At 41.4% G+C, this 15,627-nt stretch overlaps 2 protein-coding genes across 3 annotated transcripts; one reads left to right on the top strand and one right to left on the bottom strand.

The window, feature by feature from the left end:
- On the top strand, positions 1-8,911 carry kif20a (kinesin family member 20A). 2 transcript variants are annotated; one of them, XM_041952562.1, is made up of 19 exons: positions 1-156; positions 1,350-1,520; positions 1,632-1,757; positions 1,887-2,006; positions 2,343-2,481; positions 2,594-2,769; positions 3,458-3,554; positions 3,981-4,190; positions 4,569-4,680; positions 4,792-4,866; positions 4,984-5,127; positions 5,406-5,574; positions 5,671-5,823; positions 6,111-6,250; positions 6,503-6,605; positions 6,792-7,008; positions 7,106-7,197; positions 7,299-7,436; positions 8,189-8,911. In XM_041952562.1, exons 2-19 carry the CDS (start codon positions 1,356-1,358, stop codon positions 8,558-8,560), a joined length of 2,748 nt encoding a protein of 915 aa, XP_041808496.1. In that variant the 5' UTR covers positions 1-156; positions 1,350-1,355; the 3' UTR covers positions 8,561-8,911. The 2 variants fall into 2 exon arrangements, with proteins under 2 accessions (XP_041808496.1, XP_041808497.1); XM_041952563.1 differs by lacking the exon at positions 1-156 and adding an exon at positions 1,116-1,242.
- Positions 8,912-9,466: 555 nt separating this feature from the next.
- On the bottom strand, positions 9,467-15,250 carry cdc23 (CDC23 (cell division cycle 23, yeast, homolog)). Its single transcript, XM_041952506.1, has 16 exons — positions 15,124-15,250; positions 14,570-14,642; positions 13,317-13,454; positions 13,152-13,194; positions 12,947-13,052; positions 12,708-12,840; positions 12,364-12,541; positions 12,185-12,282; positions 11,924-12,005; positions 11,556-11,709; positions 11,287-11,406; positions 11,093-11,168; positions 10,944-11,005; positions 10,653-10,731; positions 10,353-10,472; positions 9,467-10,252 (listed from the first exon to the last, which is right to left on the bottom strand). The coding sequence occupies exons 1-16, from the start codon at positions 15,234-15,236 to the stop codon at positions 10,100-10,102; spliced, it is 1,728 nt and encodes a 575-aa protein (XP_041808440.1). The 5' UTR covers positions 15,237-15,250; the 3' UTR covers positions 9,467-10,099.
- Positions 15,251-15,627: the final 377 nt, after the last annotated feature.

Genomic DNA, 15,627 nt, shown 5'->3' with positions numbered 1-15,627 from the left:
CAGGCTCAGAGTGCTTCGGAATTGAGAAGAAGCAATAGGTTAGCTAGTTTCGGGTTGTTTTAATAGAATTTTAACCGAACATTTCCCGTTTTAATCAAGTTGTTGAGATTTGGAGATTTACTAATCGGCACGCTTATCCCACCGTCAACATTCGAGGTAAGTTAAATTAACTTTTGCTACAGCTGGGTCATTCGATGGTGAACAACAAACAACCTGTTACGATACAGCTGTAATTCTAAATGTTGACTAAAGTGACAGAAATGTTTTTTTATCGAACCAGCCAACAACAACGACCTCGCCATTGCGTTAGTTTGGTGCAAGTGACCACTACATTTTCAAATTTTCAAACAATGGACGCATCCTCTCGTGCACGTTCAAACAGTCGCTTGCGTTAACGTTTGGACGCACGCACTCAAGTCGTGCTGAAACATGCAGGTTTTAGTTAAATTAAATGTCAGGTTCGCTAACACGAACGAGATTTGACGTTAACTGTGTCTGTAAAGTTGACTTAAGCTGTTAAACATCTGACGTTACACTAACGTTAACTGTTAGGACAGTTGAGTCGTGTTTCTCTATTTGAGTTGGCAAACGTTTCATGGAGCTGGATGTTCGCCCCAGCAACATGCGTAAAATTCGCCATTATTAATGATACCTTTAAAGCAAAGTCCCAAATTAGTTTTAAATACGTTTTAAGTCAGACTGTGGGAAAGGATTAGTGTCCAGTTCCTCTATCTACTAGTTTGACCCTGTAAGCAGAACTGGCACCTTTTTCATTATTACACTTTTGCAGGCTTGCTTAAACTCTAGAGACAAGTGCAATCAAAAGCAAGTTATTATTGATTTCAATGATGTCATTCTGCTGCAGCTATTCTAACTTGTCAGGACAGGTGATCATTTGAAATCACTTTCCTGTTTGACTAGTTACTGTTTGGCTTTTAAGGGCACAGCAGGCTTCATCCAGTTTCTGTGTGTTTTGTCACCTTGTCTCTTGGCACACCCTTATTTTAACTGATCCTCTCATAACCATGAGCTGCTGCTTGAAGACTGCACAATATCAGAGGTTTACTAACTGACAGTTATGCTCAATATTTTGCTCATCATTAGAGAAAAACACATTCACATTTTTTGTATGAGAGATGTTCAGACAGGTCTTGTTGAGCACTAAAATAAATGTATTTATCTGTTTATACTGAATGCTGATAAATTCTGATCTGGAGCCTACATGCAAATGGACATTACAAGGTGGTGTTTACATGTATTTCCTGGCTCACAGAGAGGTTTGAAATTTGTTGCAATTACATAATTTATTTTATTTCATACTCATGAAGGTTTGTCCTCTTTTTTGACAGGTAAGCATGGCACTGTCTTTGTCCTCCCCGTGTGGATACTATGATGAGGATGAGGAAATGGCTGTGTTTGAGTCTACGGCAGCAGAGCATGGAGGGATGGCGAGACCTCGTCTGCCTGAGATCTCTGTCATTTCACCTGGCCTAGACGCACGGCCATCCATCATAGAACCGGTGAGAGTCAGAGGTGTTTGCTACTTGGCTTGTTTAATTGTTTTAAATTCATTTAAATTCTTCTGCGTCACCAACAAAACAGTAAAGATGTTTTTTAATTTGTGTATCTAGAAACGAGCAGTGAAACCTGCAGTGGTGAGACAAGGGAGCTGTGATGAAGGGAACCCAGAGAGGGTGAAGGTTTTTCTGCGCATCCGGCCTCTTACTGAGACTGAGAGAAGCAGGGGAGAAGAACAGGTACGACCATGAAGTCAGCTTTACAACCACTGGCATTTCTTGTGGCTGTTGTTTTTTCCTGTGGGTAGACATGAATTTATTTCTTTTAGTACACTTGCACTCTCTGCTCAAGTTTCACTCTTCTTTTAGGGTTGTGTGGCTGTTCAAGATGAAGAGACTCTGCTGCTCAAGGCTCCAAAAGACTCCCAAAACATGAGGACTGCAGAGAGGGGCATCACTCAGAGCATGCACAAGTTCAGTTTCTCGAAGGTAAGATAGTCACGGGTTGTGCATAGTGTTAAAGACGTGTTTACCTGCTGCACAAATACGTACATATAACTGGTTGTCAACCTGAAGCCATGTTGATTCTGTTGTTGTTACAGCAGTGGTGTTGGTTGCAAGTTGACGTGGGTGAAGCTGAATAATATCTCTAGACAGGTTGTCTATTACTAGGGCTGCAAGTAATGCTGGCAAATATGGGCTAATGGGTGTGCATACAGTAGCAACCAATACCATTAATAAACAATGGGGATGTTGAGGTAAAACACTTCTCAACATGTCTAATAAACAGCCACTGATGTTTTTTTCACTGGCCATCCTTCATAGATATTTGGGGCAGAGACCACACAGCAACAGTTTTATGAGTGCACGATGAAGAAGATGGTGAAAGATGTGCTTCAAGGAGAAAACAGACTCCTCTACACTTATGGTGTCACCAATTCTGGAAAAACTTACACTATTCAGGGTAAGATTTTTGTACCTGTGCTTCTATATTTTTCCAGTATAAAGCCCAGACTTGATTGTGATGTTGGTGTTTGCAGCTCCGTAAATCTTAAATCTCAAACTTTGACCCGCAGGCAGTGGTCGAGAGGCAGGTCTCCTGCCCCGGGCTTTAGTGTCTCTGTTCAGGAAACTGCAGGGTCGTCTCTATGATGCCATGGACCTGAAGCCTGTCATGTATCAAGATGTGAGGCAGCTTGATGCTGGTGAGGTCAGGGTGGAGGAAATCCGCAGAAACTCTCTGCTCAAAGAGGTAAACAGAAGAACAACTTTTGAAGGTCCTACAAAACAAAAAAATGCTTTTTTTTGTTACATTGTGTCTATTGCTACCAGACATATGTCAGTAATATACTTTTGTATATTTCTGTTACTGCCATGTGTCATTTTCAATAACACACTCATTCTGAACTTGGACAAGAATTCCATCAAGTTCAGTGCCAACCAACCTGCAATGGACTGAGTTTTTATTATGTTTTAAGACCCACACTTTTTTAGTAAGTGCCAAAGAAATAAAATGATATCTCAATGTTCAAACATCCCTAAACCTGCAGATTTTATGTTTATGTCTAAAAGAAAGAGCTGTCCTGTGTCTCTAAGGGGATGTGATTTAGGAGACAAGTGAGCTGAGGTGGCTAATTAGCCTTTTTTTTTAAGTGCAAAATACTGTTTGTCTGTCCTGCAGTCTCAGTCTAACCAATGTCTGAACTCTCAAATAAAAACCTCCAGCACCAGTTACATAAACACATTACACATCAATGAGTGAAAGAAAATAACAAATCTCATGGCCATTTAATTTTAATCAAAAGCCTTGAGTCTAAGCTTTTATATATTTGGGTTATTTTCATATTATTTTGGCTGATGTGAGTAACCACACTACTCTTAAGGAATTAGAGTATCTTCAACAATACAAATTTGAGGTGATGTGCTCTGGTTTCTTACAGGACGATCTGAGTTCCCGTCAAGGTGGTACCACTACTATCTGGGACAGTGGAATCGGAGGACTCTCCTCCACAAGTTACATTGCCACCCAGCTTGAAGGTGAGGAGGACATTATGAGTGTTGCATTGGATAGCAATATATTCCAAAATGGTGACAAATATGGCAAAAAAGAAAAAAGGCTGGTAAACACCTATTGAATATGCTCCCGAGCAAATTCCAGCACATTTACTGGGACTGGAGATGTGTTTAATAACATACACACCACATATTTTAGAGGAGAATCGGTGTTGTCTGAGGGATGGATGGAGTGTAGGAAATCTGAATATGGCATTGTTGACCAGTGACAGATGAGGGCACAGTACGAGACCATGCAAACATTTTGCTATTTTCCTCATTTGGAGAACACATCCACTTTTGTTCATATGTACTAAACTGAATCCTGCCTCCATTACATTTATATCATTACTGCCATTGTAAAAGCACTTACAAAAAGTCATACATAGGTTTCCAACTCTCTCTCTGCAGACACTGACAATGTTTGTCTGGAGCCTGACAGCCTTTCACACAGTGCAGATGATCTGGAGGAAGGCGTGCAGTTTTCTATCTGGGTGTCCTTCTATGAGATCTACAATGAATTCCTGTATGACCTACTGGATGCTTCGCCCTCAATGCAGCCCAGAAAAAGGGTAACACTGCGGCTTAGCGATGACAAGCAAGGCAACCCCTATGTGAAAGGTAACCCTTACGGACAGCTGTAATGTTCATAGAACATTAACCTGTTTAATTACTGTAGTATATATCATCTTGAATCTCCTGACGTTTAATCTCAGCGTCTCTCATTTGATCTTGCACTTCATTAAGCAGGAAATGATGTCACAGACTGTAGACAGCTTCTTTCATTGGCCCTAGTCTTTTTTTTCTTTTCACTTTACTTGCTGTGTTTTCAGGTTTTATTTGGGTATAAATGCTTCACCACTTCATAAGAAACGCTGCAATAAATGATGAAAATACTTTTAAAGCTGTACAGTAGCACATAAACCACGTTTTGTTTTTGCTGCTGCTGCTTCTCGTGTTAGAGCATCGTTTTTTAGCTTCTTCCTCTTGTTCTATCAGACCTCTCTTGGATCCAGGTCCGCAGTGCTGAGGAGGCTTGGAGGGTTCTCAGGGCTGGACATCGTAACCAGAGCTTTGCCAGCACTCACCTCAACCAAAACTCCAGCCGCAGGTAGAAGCACATTAAACTTCTGCCTTTTAAGGCCTTATTTTGATTTACTTTGGTGTATCTGTTTGACTCAGATTTATTGCACCTCTAATCATAAATTCATCACCCACACAGCCACAGCATTTTCTCTGTCCGTGTCCTGCACATCCGCCCAAAGGCAGATTCGTCCCCGGCCATGCACATCAGCGAGTAAGTTAACGTTTGTTACCTACTCTAAACTTCAGTTTTATTCATCTAGATTCTGGTATATTGTGAGTTTGTAAAAGTGATAAAACAGGGTTGCGATTTGTGCCGTCTTCTTTTTAGATTGACTGTGTGTGATCTGGCTGGGTCTGAACGCTGCAAGGAGCAGCGTAATGGTGAGAGGATGAAGGAGGCCAACAACATCAACACCTCCCTTTTAACACTGGGACGCTGTATTGCTTCTCTGAGGCACAACCAGAACAACAAGTGCGTGTCAAAGCAGATAGTTTGGATTATTTGAAGTGGGGTTGTATGAGGTATCAATAGTCAGTGTATTACCTTCAGAAGGTGGTGGTGGGTGGATCCTAGCTAACCCTTTAAAACACTGTAGTCATACAATAACACAAACGATCAAAGCAGCGGTAGACTGCCAGCTACTGTATTCAGGGTTTTTTTCTTCTGTTTTTTATTCCTGGCAATATTAGCTGCGTGAGTTCCCGTTGGAAAGGGCAGTTTGATGACAAAGATTTTCAAAAAATCCACAGATCACGACCTCCTCAAGTGGTGCCCTTCAGGGACAGTAAACTGACCCGAGTCCTGCAGGGTTTTTTTTGTGGCAGAGGAACCTCCAGCATGGTGGTCAACATCAATCCGTGTGCCTCCATCTATGACGAGACCCTCCAGGCCCTTAAGTTCTCAGCGATTGCTACTCAGGTAAGAAACAATACTTTTTTTACTCTACTAACTTGTGGGTTTTGGTGTGACGGATTTATTCTTGCATGTGGAGATAAATGCCTCATATCATTTCAGCTGGTCCATGGCCCGTCCACAAAGACCAGAGTGGCCTACATCCTGTCCCTACTGCGTGAGCCGGCAACAAATGGTAATGAAAGCACGGTGATCGAAGAAGAGGAGGATGAGAGTGATGTTGAAGACGGAGATATCACCATGTTAAATACTGAGGTAACATCCTGTGCCACCATATATTAGAGCTAAATATTTATGATTCTTACCTCCACAACTACTTCGATAACCAAATTTCTTTGTTTCCATTGTTTGTTTTCATTTAGGCTTTCAATGAGGGTGTTTTTCATATTTAGATGTAATGCTATATCACCCAGATGATGCCTTTTAGAAAAGGCATCATCTGAGTAAAATCAGTTGAACCCAGTGAGTTTGCAGAAAGCACTTTTTTTTTTACCAGCATTTTAAATGTCCAGTGTTCTAACAGCTGACTGTACTCTATTAAGGCTTTGCTGCAGGCCATTGATATCCTGAAGAGAGAGGTGCTGCGCCAGCGGGAAGAGAAAGAGGCTCTTGAGGCAAATGTGAGAGAGCAGGTGGTCTCTGAGATGATGGAGGTCATCTCTGAGATGCAAGATGGCTTCAGGTATGTGAGTGGGCTTCGTTTAGACCAAAGGTTTTAGTATTTGTAATACGAACTAGGCTGCATTTAACAGTCTTGTCTAATTGTTTAGTGAAATAGTTTAAGAAGATAAATGGACAAATCTTTTCCATTCCTGTCTGTATTTTTATTTTGTCAAAGAAATTCAACTCAACAGGGACATTGTAACATTGTATTGATAAGAAAATGCTGGATTTTGAATGCATGCAGATTCTGAGTTGCCTTCTTTCCCTATAGTGAGACCTTGGAGTCAGATAGAGCTCGAATTGAAGAGCGGTACGAGGACAAGATAACTAACTTACAAAAACATTTGAAGAAGTTCTACAGCCAGGAGCTAAAGGTGAGCACAAAATCATCAGCCTTAGGTTTGCATTACTTTCAGGCAGTGTCTGTCCCCATGCTGTGTACAGATGACATCACTATTTAACATCTTATGCATTAAGTGTCCAGAGTGAAGTAATATTTGTAATGCTGTTGTATTTGAAGCTAGATGCTGTGATTTTCACTGAAGCATTTTTTCCTTTAGGAGCGAGATCAGGAGATTGAAGCGTTGTCTGCTGCTCTTGAAAAAAGGAAGAAAGCTGAATTGGACCCCGTGTCGGTGCCACAGGGAGACTCTGAGGGGCCTCGACGGTCTCAGCGCCTCACTACACACACAGAAGTTGGCAGACTGCGCGCTGAGCTTGAGCAGTCTCGCGCTGAGCTTGAGCAGTCTCGCGCTGAGCTGTTCACCAAGACACAGGGTAAGTCACAGGGTGACTGAAACACTGCCCTGATTATATGTTGCTTTTAAAATATTGTTCATGGCAGCTGACTTTCTTGGTCTGCTTCCCTGTGCAGAGCTGACGAAGCTGAAGGTGCAGCTGGAGGTCCCAGGTTCAACTGGCACGCTTACCAGTGCTGCTGACCGCAAGCTGGAGGAGGGTCAGCGGGTCAGTTGCTGCTCTACCATATGAATTACACTGTTCACTCACAGTTCACTCACTGCTACATGTGAGTCTCCTCAGGCTAAAAGTGTGACTTTTTCTAACAGAACCTGCGCCAGCTGCGCCTGGATCTGCAGCGGCTCGGGGCGAACCTGCAGTCTGGTGAACGAGCCTGCTGTCGCAATACAGGAGGGGAGAGGCTGCGCCAGGCACTAGCAGCTGCAGATGAGACACTAGCCAAACAGGTACAATCATGTATAATATGATATTATGTAATTTATATGATTTGATAAACTGAGCTTTTCTCTAAACTATTTAAAAGGGTGTCAACTGAGACAATTGGTATGAAATGCTGCACAAACAATAAAGGACATGGTATGAGAAAGCTCACTCATTTAAATATGCAACTCTCAAATTAAGCTTAATTATTTTGTTGGGGAAAGTTTTTTTTCAATTTATGTAATGAATGTACTACAGACTTCAACTAAGTGCGTTCATTTCTCATTAGGTGGATGAGACCAGTTTCTAATTGCAGTAGAGAGCAAAACCTTTTATTATTATCAGAGGTAAAGTGGCATTAGCCGAAGCTCAGCTGAAAAAGTACTGAACCAAATCAAGATTCCAACATACACGATGCCTGCTAGCATCTCTGCAGAAAGTTCAGTTAGGGCACAGTTTTCACAGTAATTATATATCTTCTCACTTTGATGCTGATCACAGATGCTGTAACATAGAAGAAGCAGCAATTGTTAATAATATTTAAAGCAGCATCTGGTTATACTGCGATTCTCAGTTTAAAATACTTTTTTTCTCTCTCTCTTCACTAACAATCTTGACACACAGCTATCTTTTAAACTAAATATAGGATTCTAATATCTGCACCAGGTAGTACCAGCAAAAGCATGTTCTCGAAGTTTCCTTTTGCCCCACTTTTCTCCACCTCCCACCTTCACCTTCACTTGGCCTTGTCTAACCCTTCTGACTGACTTTTCTGTAGGACCAGACCCTGGTGGAGCTCCAGAATGGCCTGATGCTTGTAAAAGCTGATTTAAGGCGGAAAGCAGAGATCCTGGCCCATACACATGCTGCCCAGCCCCAGCTGCCCCCCTCGGGTCCTCATACCTCCACTACAACAGGTTCCTGCAAGAAGAGGGGCTGTGGGGCCGCTGCACCAAGTGACACTGAGAACCGGCCTCCCCAGAAACGGCCCTTTTTCCAGTCTGTGTTCTCAATACGTACCCCAACCCGTAAATACAACACTTGTGCTGATGAGGCAAGCCTTACCCCTTACTCACGGATCTTGCGCTCTCACCAGCAGTCACCTCGAAGCCCTGTCCCCACCCCTCGTAGTCTGAGGGCAAAGTATTAAGCTCTTTAGAGCTTGGGAGTGTGTTCTTTTTGATATTATGCAAAAACAGTTATATTTGCTGATAACTTTATAGAATTTTATATTGTTTTGTATATATATTCACTTTTTGCAGTGCAGTTAACTCACTGTTATTCATACCAAATTGTTGTGATGCCAGTTTACAGTTGTGCTTTAAAGAGGGTTGCAGTATACTACTAAGAGAGCTTCTTAGTGGCTAATAATGGACTGTATGGTAAGAGTAGTGCATGTGTGTGTACACAGTAATTAACCTTTTCTGCCTCTGCAACTCCTCCACATGCCTTTGCTGTCAAGAGCTTTCAGTTTTGCGCAATAAAATCCATAAAATTTTGTTAAGGAGTGGCTCTGAAACTTAATATTTTGAGGTGACTCTGTGTCTTTGCAGTCATTTTGCAGAGCGGCTATTGACCCTTGCACAGTACGACCAAAAACCAATTCATTTGGTTGTGCTTGATATGCAGCAGTTTTAATACCTGCACAAACAATGAGAGGAAAAGTCTGACCCTTGTTCAAACTTTTTCTAATACTGATGGGGGGATAAACTAACTGGAAACACACTAATTTTGCGGTCCCCTCACACCACCGCACAACCTCCTCTGTTGTCAGTAATCTGAGTATGGCTGCATCATCAGAAAACTTGATAATGTTGTTAGAACTGAACTTTTTCAAACAAATGAAACAGGTAGGAAAACATGCTGCCTGGTTACCAAAGATAATACCAAATAAATTATACAGGAAATCAAAGAACTCAGGATTGGACAGGTTTTATGAGACCTGGAGCAGCCAGCAGCCTACAGTTTCCTGTTGGCCTTCAGCTTCAACCAACCAGGAACCAGCAACACTGAACAACAACACACAGAGGCTCTAGGGCTGTCAGAGTAGTCTAGTTACTAAAGCTGAAAAAAGCATTTTATTCACATTTCAAAATAGTTTTTCACTGTACTAATAACTACATTTACTTCACTGCACTGTTTCCATGTCCATGAAAGAAAAACAGTCCTTGCAGAGCAGATATGCTTTATTTAAACTAATCACATATCGGCATTGATGAGGCACGACTCGTGACTGCAAGTCAAAACATGATGTGTTTGTGTGCTGTCGCTCTACATGTGTGTATGTAAATAGTTCCAAGGTGTCCCTTGTCTGTTCTGAAGGATGTTTTTTTGCTTTTTTTACACTGCTGACTAAGCATTGAATTACACAAAAGCTGCATGTGTGTTTAAAAAGGTATTCAAAAACCTCACTAGGTTCACTGTGGTATGTAAATCAGGCTAACCCCAGCACTTGCTGCTTTAATTGTTTTCACATTTGCAGCACATAACTTGTCTGATCCACGACAAAAACGATCAGGATTGCACATTTTACAAACTAATTCAGTTTTCATGTTATTATCAAGTCTGTGGGTTGGAAGGAGGAAATCCTTCCAACACCGTCTTTTGGCAAAGCCCAAGCCCCAAGCAGTGTCATGTGGCAGGATACACAAATTGTCCATTTTGAAGTCAGTGAGTAGAAGGGTGGCTGTCAGGGTGTAAAGGAGATGAGGTTCAGTGGAGAGACCCTCCTGACGGGAGTGTTGTTGTTGGAGAGCGGCGCGAACAGATCTGCTGATGGCGTCTCGATCTGATCTCTGACCTGTGAGATCTGCCTCAACAGAGCCTTTCCCTCTTCGCGAGCCTGCAAGCAGAGTGACCACCGACACCAGTTAAGTGTGTTACACAACCGCTTACGCTCTGCTACAGCAATTATGCACTATGGACTATGCAGGCACACTTACATCATTGTAGTCACAACAGCGCTGAGCGCAGAGGGACGCCTCGTCGTAGAGCTTGTTCTTGAAATAGTACTGACCCAGGTACCGCAGGGCTGTGCTCACCTCAGCATGTTCCAGCTGTTCCTGTGATGACAAGGTTTAATTTGAAACAGATCTCTTCTGCACAACTACATGGCCAAAATTGTATGCTGTTGTATTAACATTTGCCTTAAGTGTAACAAGGTGGCCAAGCCCAAAACTACACATATGTTTGTGGACAGGGGTGTCAAAAATGTGCATATTTAGATACATTAAAATGCTTACCCCACAAGAGAAAATGTCTTGGATGTAAAGCATGTAACACTGGGCCGCATCATCAGACTCATTCAGCTGCTCATGGAGCCTGTTAAAGGAATAAGTAGCATTCACATTAACCTTTCTGGGTGATACAAGTAACACACTGACGTATGACAACGGAAAAAAGCTGCAGATCACAGCTTTATTTATGCTTAAAAGCTCAGAAAATGTGACCTAAATTATTTTGGTCTTAGACCACAACATCTGTTTTTGATATTTTTAATTGTATTTCTTCAGTCTACAGTGATAGACACTTACTTTGCCAGTTTGAGTAGAGCCATTTTCTCTACATCGCCAACAGAGTATGCCCTCCAGTAACACTGGACAAAAATAGAACATGTCAAATCAAAAATAAGCCACAAGCCTTTGACACAAAACAGAAATCAGTGACAGTTGTACTATCATACCTTTTTGGCTTCCACTTGCTGTGACAGTTTTTCGTAGCTTTCACCCAGTGCGACCAACATGCGTGAGTCATTGGGCCTACAAAAATACATGGATGCCAAACCACACGATGACCATTTGGTTTCTGAGCTTTGCATATTTGCTATAGAATAATTTTTATTCTGAAGTGCTTGCAACACCTTATTTTTCTCCATACCTGAGCTGGTGAGCCTTTCGATAATAGTACAAACAGTAAAAGGGCATCTTGAGGATCTCATATGTTTGACCCAGGCCATACCAGGCTCGGTAATCCCGTTTGTTTACTTCAATGGCATGTCTGGTGCAAGAAAAAAAAAAGCCTTAAAAAGAAGGTAGCAACACTGGCAACAACAAAACAAGCTGCTATGAATCATCCATGCTGCCGCTCTACTGTCGAGAGGTAATAACTAAAAACTGGCTGAACAAGACGTTAAGGGTCAGTCTGACCTGTAGGCCTGGATGGCAGCCGAGGTGTTCTTCATTTCCATGTATTCATGGCCCATGAGGGTCCAGGCACCGAGGCAGCGAGGGTTCAGTTTGAGGGCCCGCTGGAAGTACAGAGCTGCCTTCTCATGCTGAGAGCGTAAACTATAATAGTTACCTGTGGATGAGACACATAACTTATTTTACAGATTACCATAATTCAAAATGATGTCCAAAAATGTTGTCTGACCAGCTAAACAGTCAATATTAAATAATGAATTAATCAATGAAACAATTCAAACAAACAATGCATTTTATAAATATTCATCAACTAAGTGTTCCATTGCTGAAATTTCTGCTTCTGTACTTGCTTCTGTTGGCTCGACACTTACCGATAACGCAGCATGTCTCCACTCTGTACTTGTCGATCTCCACCAGGTTGTGGGCCAAGTAGCTCAACTCTGGCTTCATGCTCTGTGGAAGCGTTCACTAGCATCAGCAACAGAACTAAAAGCTTTTCAATATTTTAGATTCACTGAGGTGTATATTATTATTTAGACCCCTGACCTCCCTGTGAAGGGTTAGGGAACAAGAAAAAAAAACACATTTCTCTGTTAATCAATGAGGTATCACATCACACATGAACAACTCACTTTGACATAGAGCAGGTTGGAGAATGTGTCCATGTTGTCGATGCGATACGGATCCTGCTCCCTCAACTCATTGAAAAGAGCCAAGGCTTGGTCGATATCTGAAATGCGAGGAAACAGTGCTGTAACACTAAACCTTCGGACAGGCAAAATTCTTACTGAAAAAAGTTTCAAAAATAAACCTCTGATGTTGTGGTAAGCTACTGCAATCTGTGAGATGATGTAGGTGCTCTTAGAAAAGCCGGCCTCGATGAGATTCTGGTATTTCTGCAACGCTTCTTTGATCATCTGCAGCTCTGTGTACATGTGGGCCATGAAGAAGTCTTTAATCCAGCAGTCTGGCAAAGACAGCGACTTCAGCTGGGGAGAAAGACCAAGAGAGATCATTTCAGATTCTATAATTATCTCAGATGGAGTTTTTTGGATTGACTTTGGGTGTAAATTGTTAAATTGTTGTGGACCTTAAGTTAACGGCACCATGCTTTGCAAAATTTGTGGATGTGTACACACAAAGGTAGGTAGGTACCATTTCGATATTGGTGACAAGGTTACTCAGCTCCAGCCAGGCTCCCCAGTGAAGAGGAAGGGCGTGAATTGCCTCAACAAACACCTCCACCGCCTCCTTCAGCAGATCCAGCTTTCGTAGCACCACCCCATACCTGTGTTCCCCCGACACACGCATACACACACACATTATGATAAGTCAACTGTATTCCTCTGCATAATCTGAGGAAAGTGTGTACACTTTAGAGGAAAAGTTCTTACAGGTACAGGGTGAACCCGTCCAACTCTCCTGCAATATGTTTCTTACTGAGCTCCACCCTCAGTTCTCGCAACGCTTCATTGCGCACCTGACCCTTCTCCAGAGGACCTGGAACCACAGAAAAACACCAAGGAGTTCAGTGTTAAAAGGGCAATATAAGTAATGTCAGTACTCTTAAATAAACAAAAACAAAACAGGAGTCCTCACCCAGACTATCCACAGTCTCGTCGTCCTTCTTTTTCTCGCCTGACTGAAGACAAAGACAGAAACTTTTAAAATGGTTTACAAAACATTACGATAGCATAGTGATAGCACAAAATTAAAATCGAGCATCAAAGGACGTGGGCAGGCCAGATATCTACAGACTCTTACCAGATAGCGGGAATACATATAGAGGAAATAAGCCTTCTGACTGCAGCAGCCTTTCAGGAAGTAAGCCGCACGGTCATACTCTTTCAGGTCGAAGTAGGATTTGGCCAGCGTAAGTGCATCAAGGTCTTGTGCATCTTCCTGTGTTTGGGACAGACAGACAACTAATGACAAAGTCATCCTAAATATCTTCATGAAGTCAACTTAATTACTGAAAAACAGATAAATCTAAGTGAAAAACACAAAAGAGGCTTTCATACAGTAGTAACTGTGGGGGCCACCTCTGAACTCATGGTTAACAGCCGGTTTTGCTCTCTACATAAAGACTGTCAGCAGGGGGCAGTATAACGTTTCCCTTCCTGAGAGAAGGAAGGAATTGATAAACATTTAATGCCAAACCACGCTTCAGATGTAAGAAAGATGTTCTGCAACTTTGCACCTCATATTGTTTATTTCTTACTTCCTGCATAGGACAGGTGACTCTTAATAACCTTTGCTAACACCTGCAGGCACCAACTGTTTTAGGAAATGAAACAGCCTTTTGGAAAATGAACCTAGATATTTCTTACCTGTCACCCTTAAAGATGTATACCTTCAATAGAAACCAATGGGATTGTTATCAGGCTGAATTATAGGTAAATCTGTGTGAAAATGATGCACAACACATCTACAATATTCAGCTGGGGGTAATGATAATGCAGCCATAAAAACACAGATTGTTAGATTTGACTATTCAGCCTCAATTGAGCTGGAATAAGCTGATGAATATACTGAATATACTGTATATTAAAGCTGCATCAATCAGTTGTCAACTGTTCAATCAATCAACAACTATTTTGATAATCAACTCATCGGTTTGAGTGATTCTTTAAGAAAAGTCAAAATGCTGATTCCAGCTTCTTAAATGTGAATATTTCTGTTTTTTATTTCTCTGTGACAGTAAACTCAATATCTTTGGGTTGTGGACAAAAAAAAGACATATGAAGATGTCATCTTCGGCTTTGCATTTTTCTCCATTTTCGGACTTTTCATACATCAAACAACTAATCGATTAATTGAGAAAATGATCTACACATTAAACCTCAATGAAAATAATATGTACATATGTCATACTGACAGACAGTACTAAATAAAGTGATTTTTGACAATAAAAATACTTAAAGGAGAAACTGAGGGACACTGGATGGTTGGTAGTTAAAAACTATGTAATGAAGTACTTAAACCCAGAAGAGCCTCGGGCCTGGCTGTGTACAGACCTCGGTAAAAAGAGGTGACGAAGGTAGTTGATCCTTGGGAAGAGGGTCCAAAGCAAACGCCAGTTCAGAAGCCCTAAAATGTAAACACAGAAAGCATGTCACCTAACCGTGCCATTGATAAGAGCCGGCAGAGTCACAGTTTTTATGCTGTTACACCAGATTTCTTCTGGCAGGAAGCAACAACAAAACAGATATGTTTTCTTTTTAATCCAACTGTGACCATTATAGATTTTTGCTCATCAAGAGAAATTCACCATAACCACAAACTTAGCCCGGTCATGATTACGGAATAAATATTAACGTTACACAGCATGTGCCTTGATAAGTAACGATAAGTAATCGTTTAACGACGCTCTTATCTGAAATATAACATTCATGGTGTTATATATTTAATGCATTCAGATAAGAGATTTAGCTTTATTGTCATAATAAGACTTGTCAACAGCTCTGCTAACGTAGCTAACCGACTGATAACTAGTGTTAACTCTCAGTTACCGTGGAAACAGAGCAGAAAGACAGGCAGTTAATGGCACATTAGTAACGGCCAATCTCACCACTTAGCGCTGTGTAAAAGTCCTCTTTCTTTACAGAGCGATATCACCGATATTAGCTGTTTCTTGATCTGTACCAGGTCCCCAAACTCACTACAGAGAGCCGCCATTTTCATATTTTACCGAGCAGGTATGCTATTGGTGGAAGTTCTAAAGTGGTAGTTCCGCCCATTATCCGGGCATCACTTCCTTTTCCGTTTTGATCCCAAAATAAAAGAATCGTTGTCAATATTTTGTCTTGCCGGAAGAACACATTATTTGCAACTGTCACCAGAGCTATTCAACCTTATAATTTATGGCCTGCACATACTACACTGCATTGTATCACACCCACATGTTCGTAGCCTGATCATACTCAATGCAAGTTTTTAATGTATTTTTCATAATATTTCATAAAACAGCCATTAAATTATCATTACAACAAAATCAAGAATACCATAATTATATACATTTTCATTTAACAATGACATATAAAAACAACAACAAAAATCCATGGACAAAGAATCT

The sequence above is a fragment of the Chelmon rostratus genome, chromosome 14 (assembly GCF_017976325.1).
Source record: "Chelmon rostratus isolate fCheRos1 chromosome 14, fCheRos1.pri, whole genome shotgun sequence".
Lineage (NCBI taxonomy): Eukaryota > Metazoa > Chordata > Actinopteri > Chaetodontiformes > Chaetodontidae > Chelmon > Chelmon rostratus.
Note: the sequence above shows the minus strand (reverse complement) of the source record. Positions and strands in the feature narration are given on the sequence as shown.

What these genes read in the sequence shown, in the direction of transcription:
- kif20a (XM_041952562.1), top strand. Translation starts at nt 1,356, where the DNA reads ATGGCACTGTCTTTGTCCTCCCCGTGTGGATACTATGATGAGGATGAG. An exon ending in TCTACAGCCAGGAGCTAAAG is followed by an intron (nt 6,606 to 6,791) that starts GTGAGCACAAAA and finishes TTTTTCCTTTAG; the next exon opens with GAGCGAGATCAGGAGATTGA. An exon ending in GCTGTTCACCAAGACACAGG is followed by an intron (nt 7,009 to 7,105) that starts GTAAGTCACAGG and finishes TTCCCTGTGCAG; the next exon opens with AGCTGACGAAGCTGAAGGTG.
- cdc23 (XM_041952506.1), bottom strand. Translation starts at nt 15,236, where the DNA reads ATGAAAATGGCGGCTCTCTGTAGTGAGTTTGGGGACCTGGTACAGATC. An exon ending in CGTCACCTCTTTTTACCGAG is followed by an intron (nt 13,455 to 14,569) that starts GTCTGTACACAG and finishes TCCCAAACACAG; the next exon opens with GAAGATGCACAAGACCTTGA. An exon ending in TTGTCACCAATATCGAAATG is followed by an intron (nt 12,542 to 12,707) that starts GTACCTACCTAC and finishes CTTTCTCCCCAG; the next exon opens with CTGAAGTCGCTGTCTTTGCC.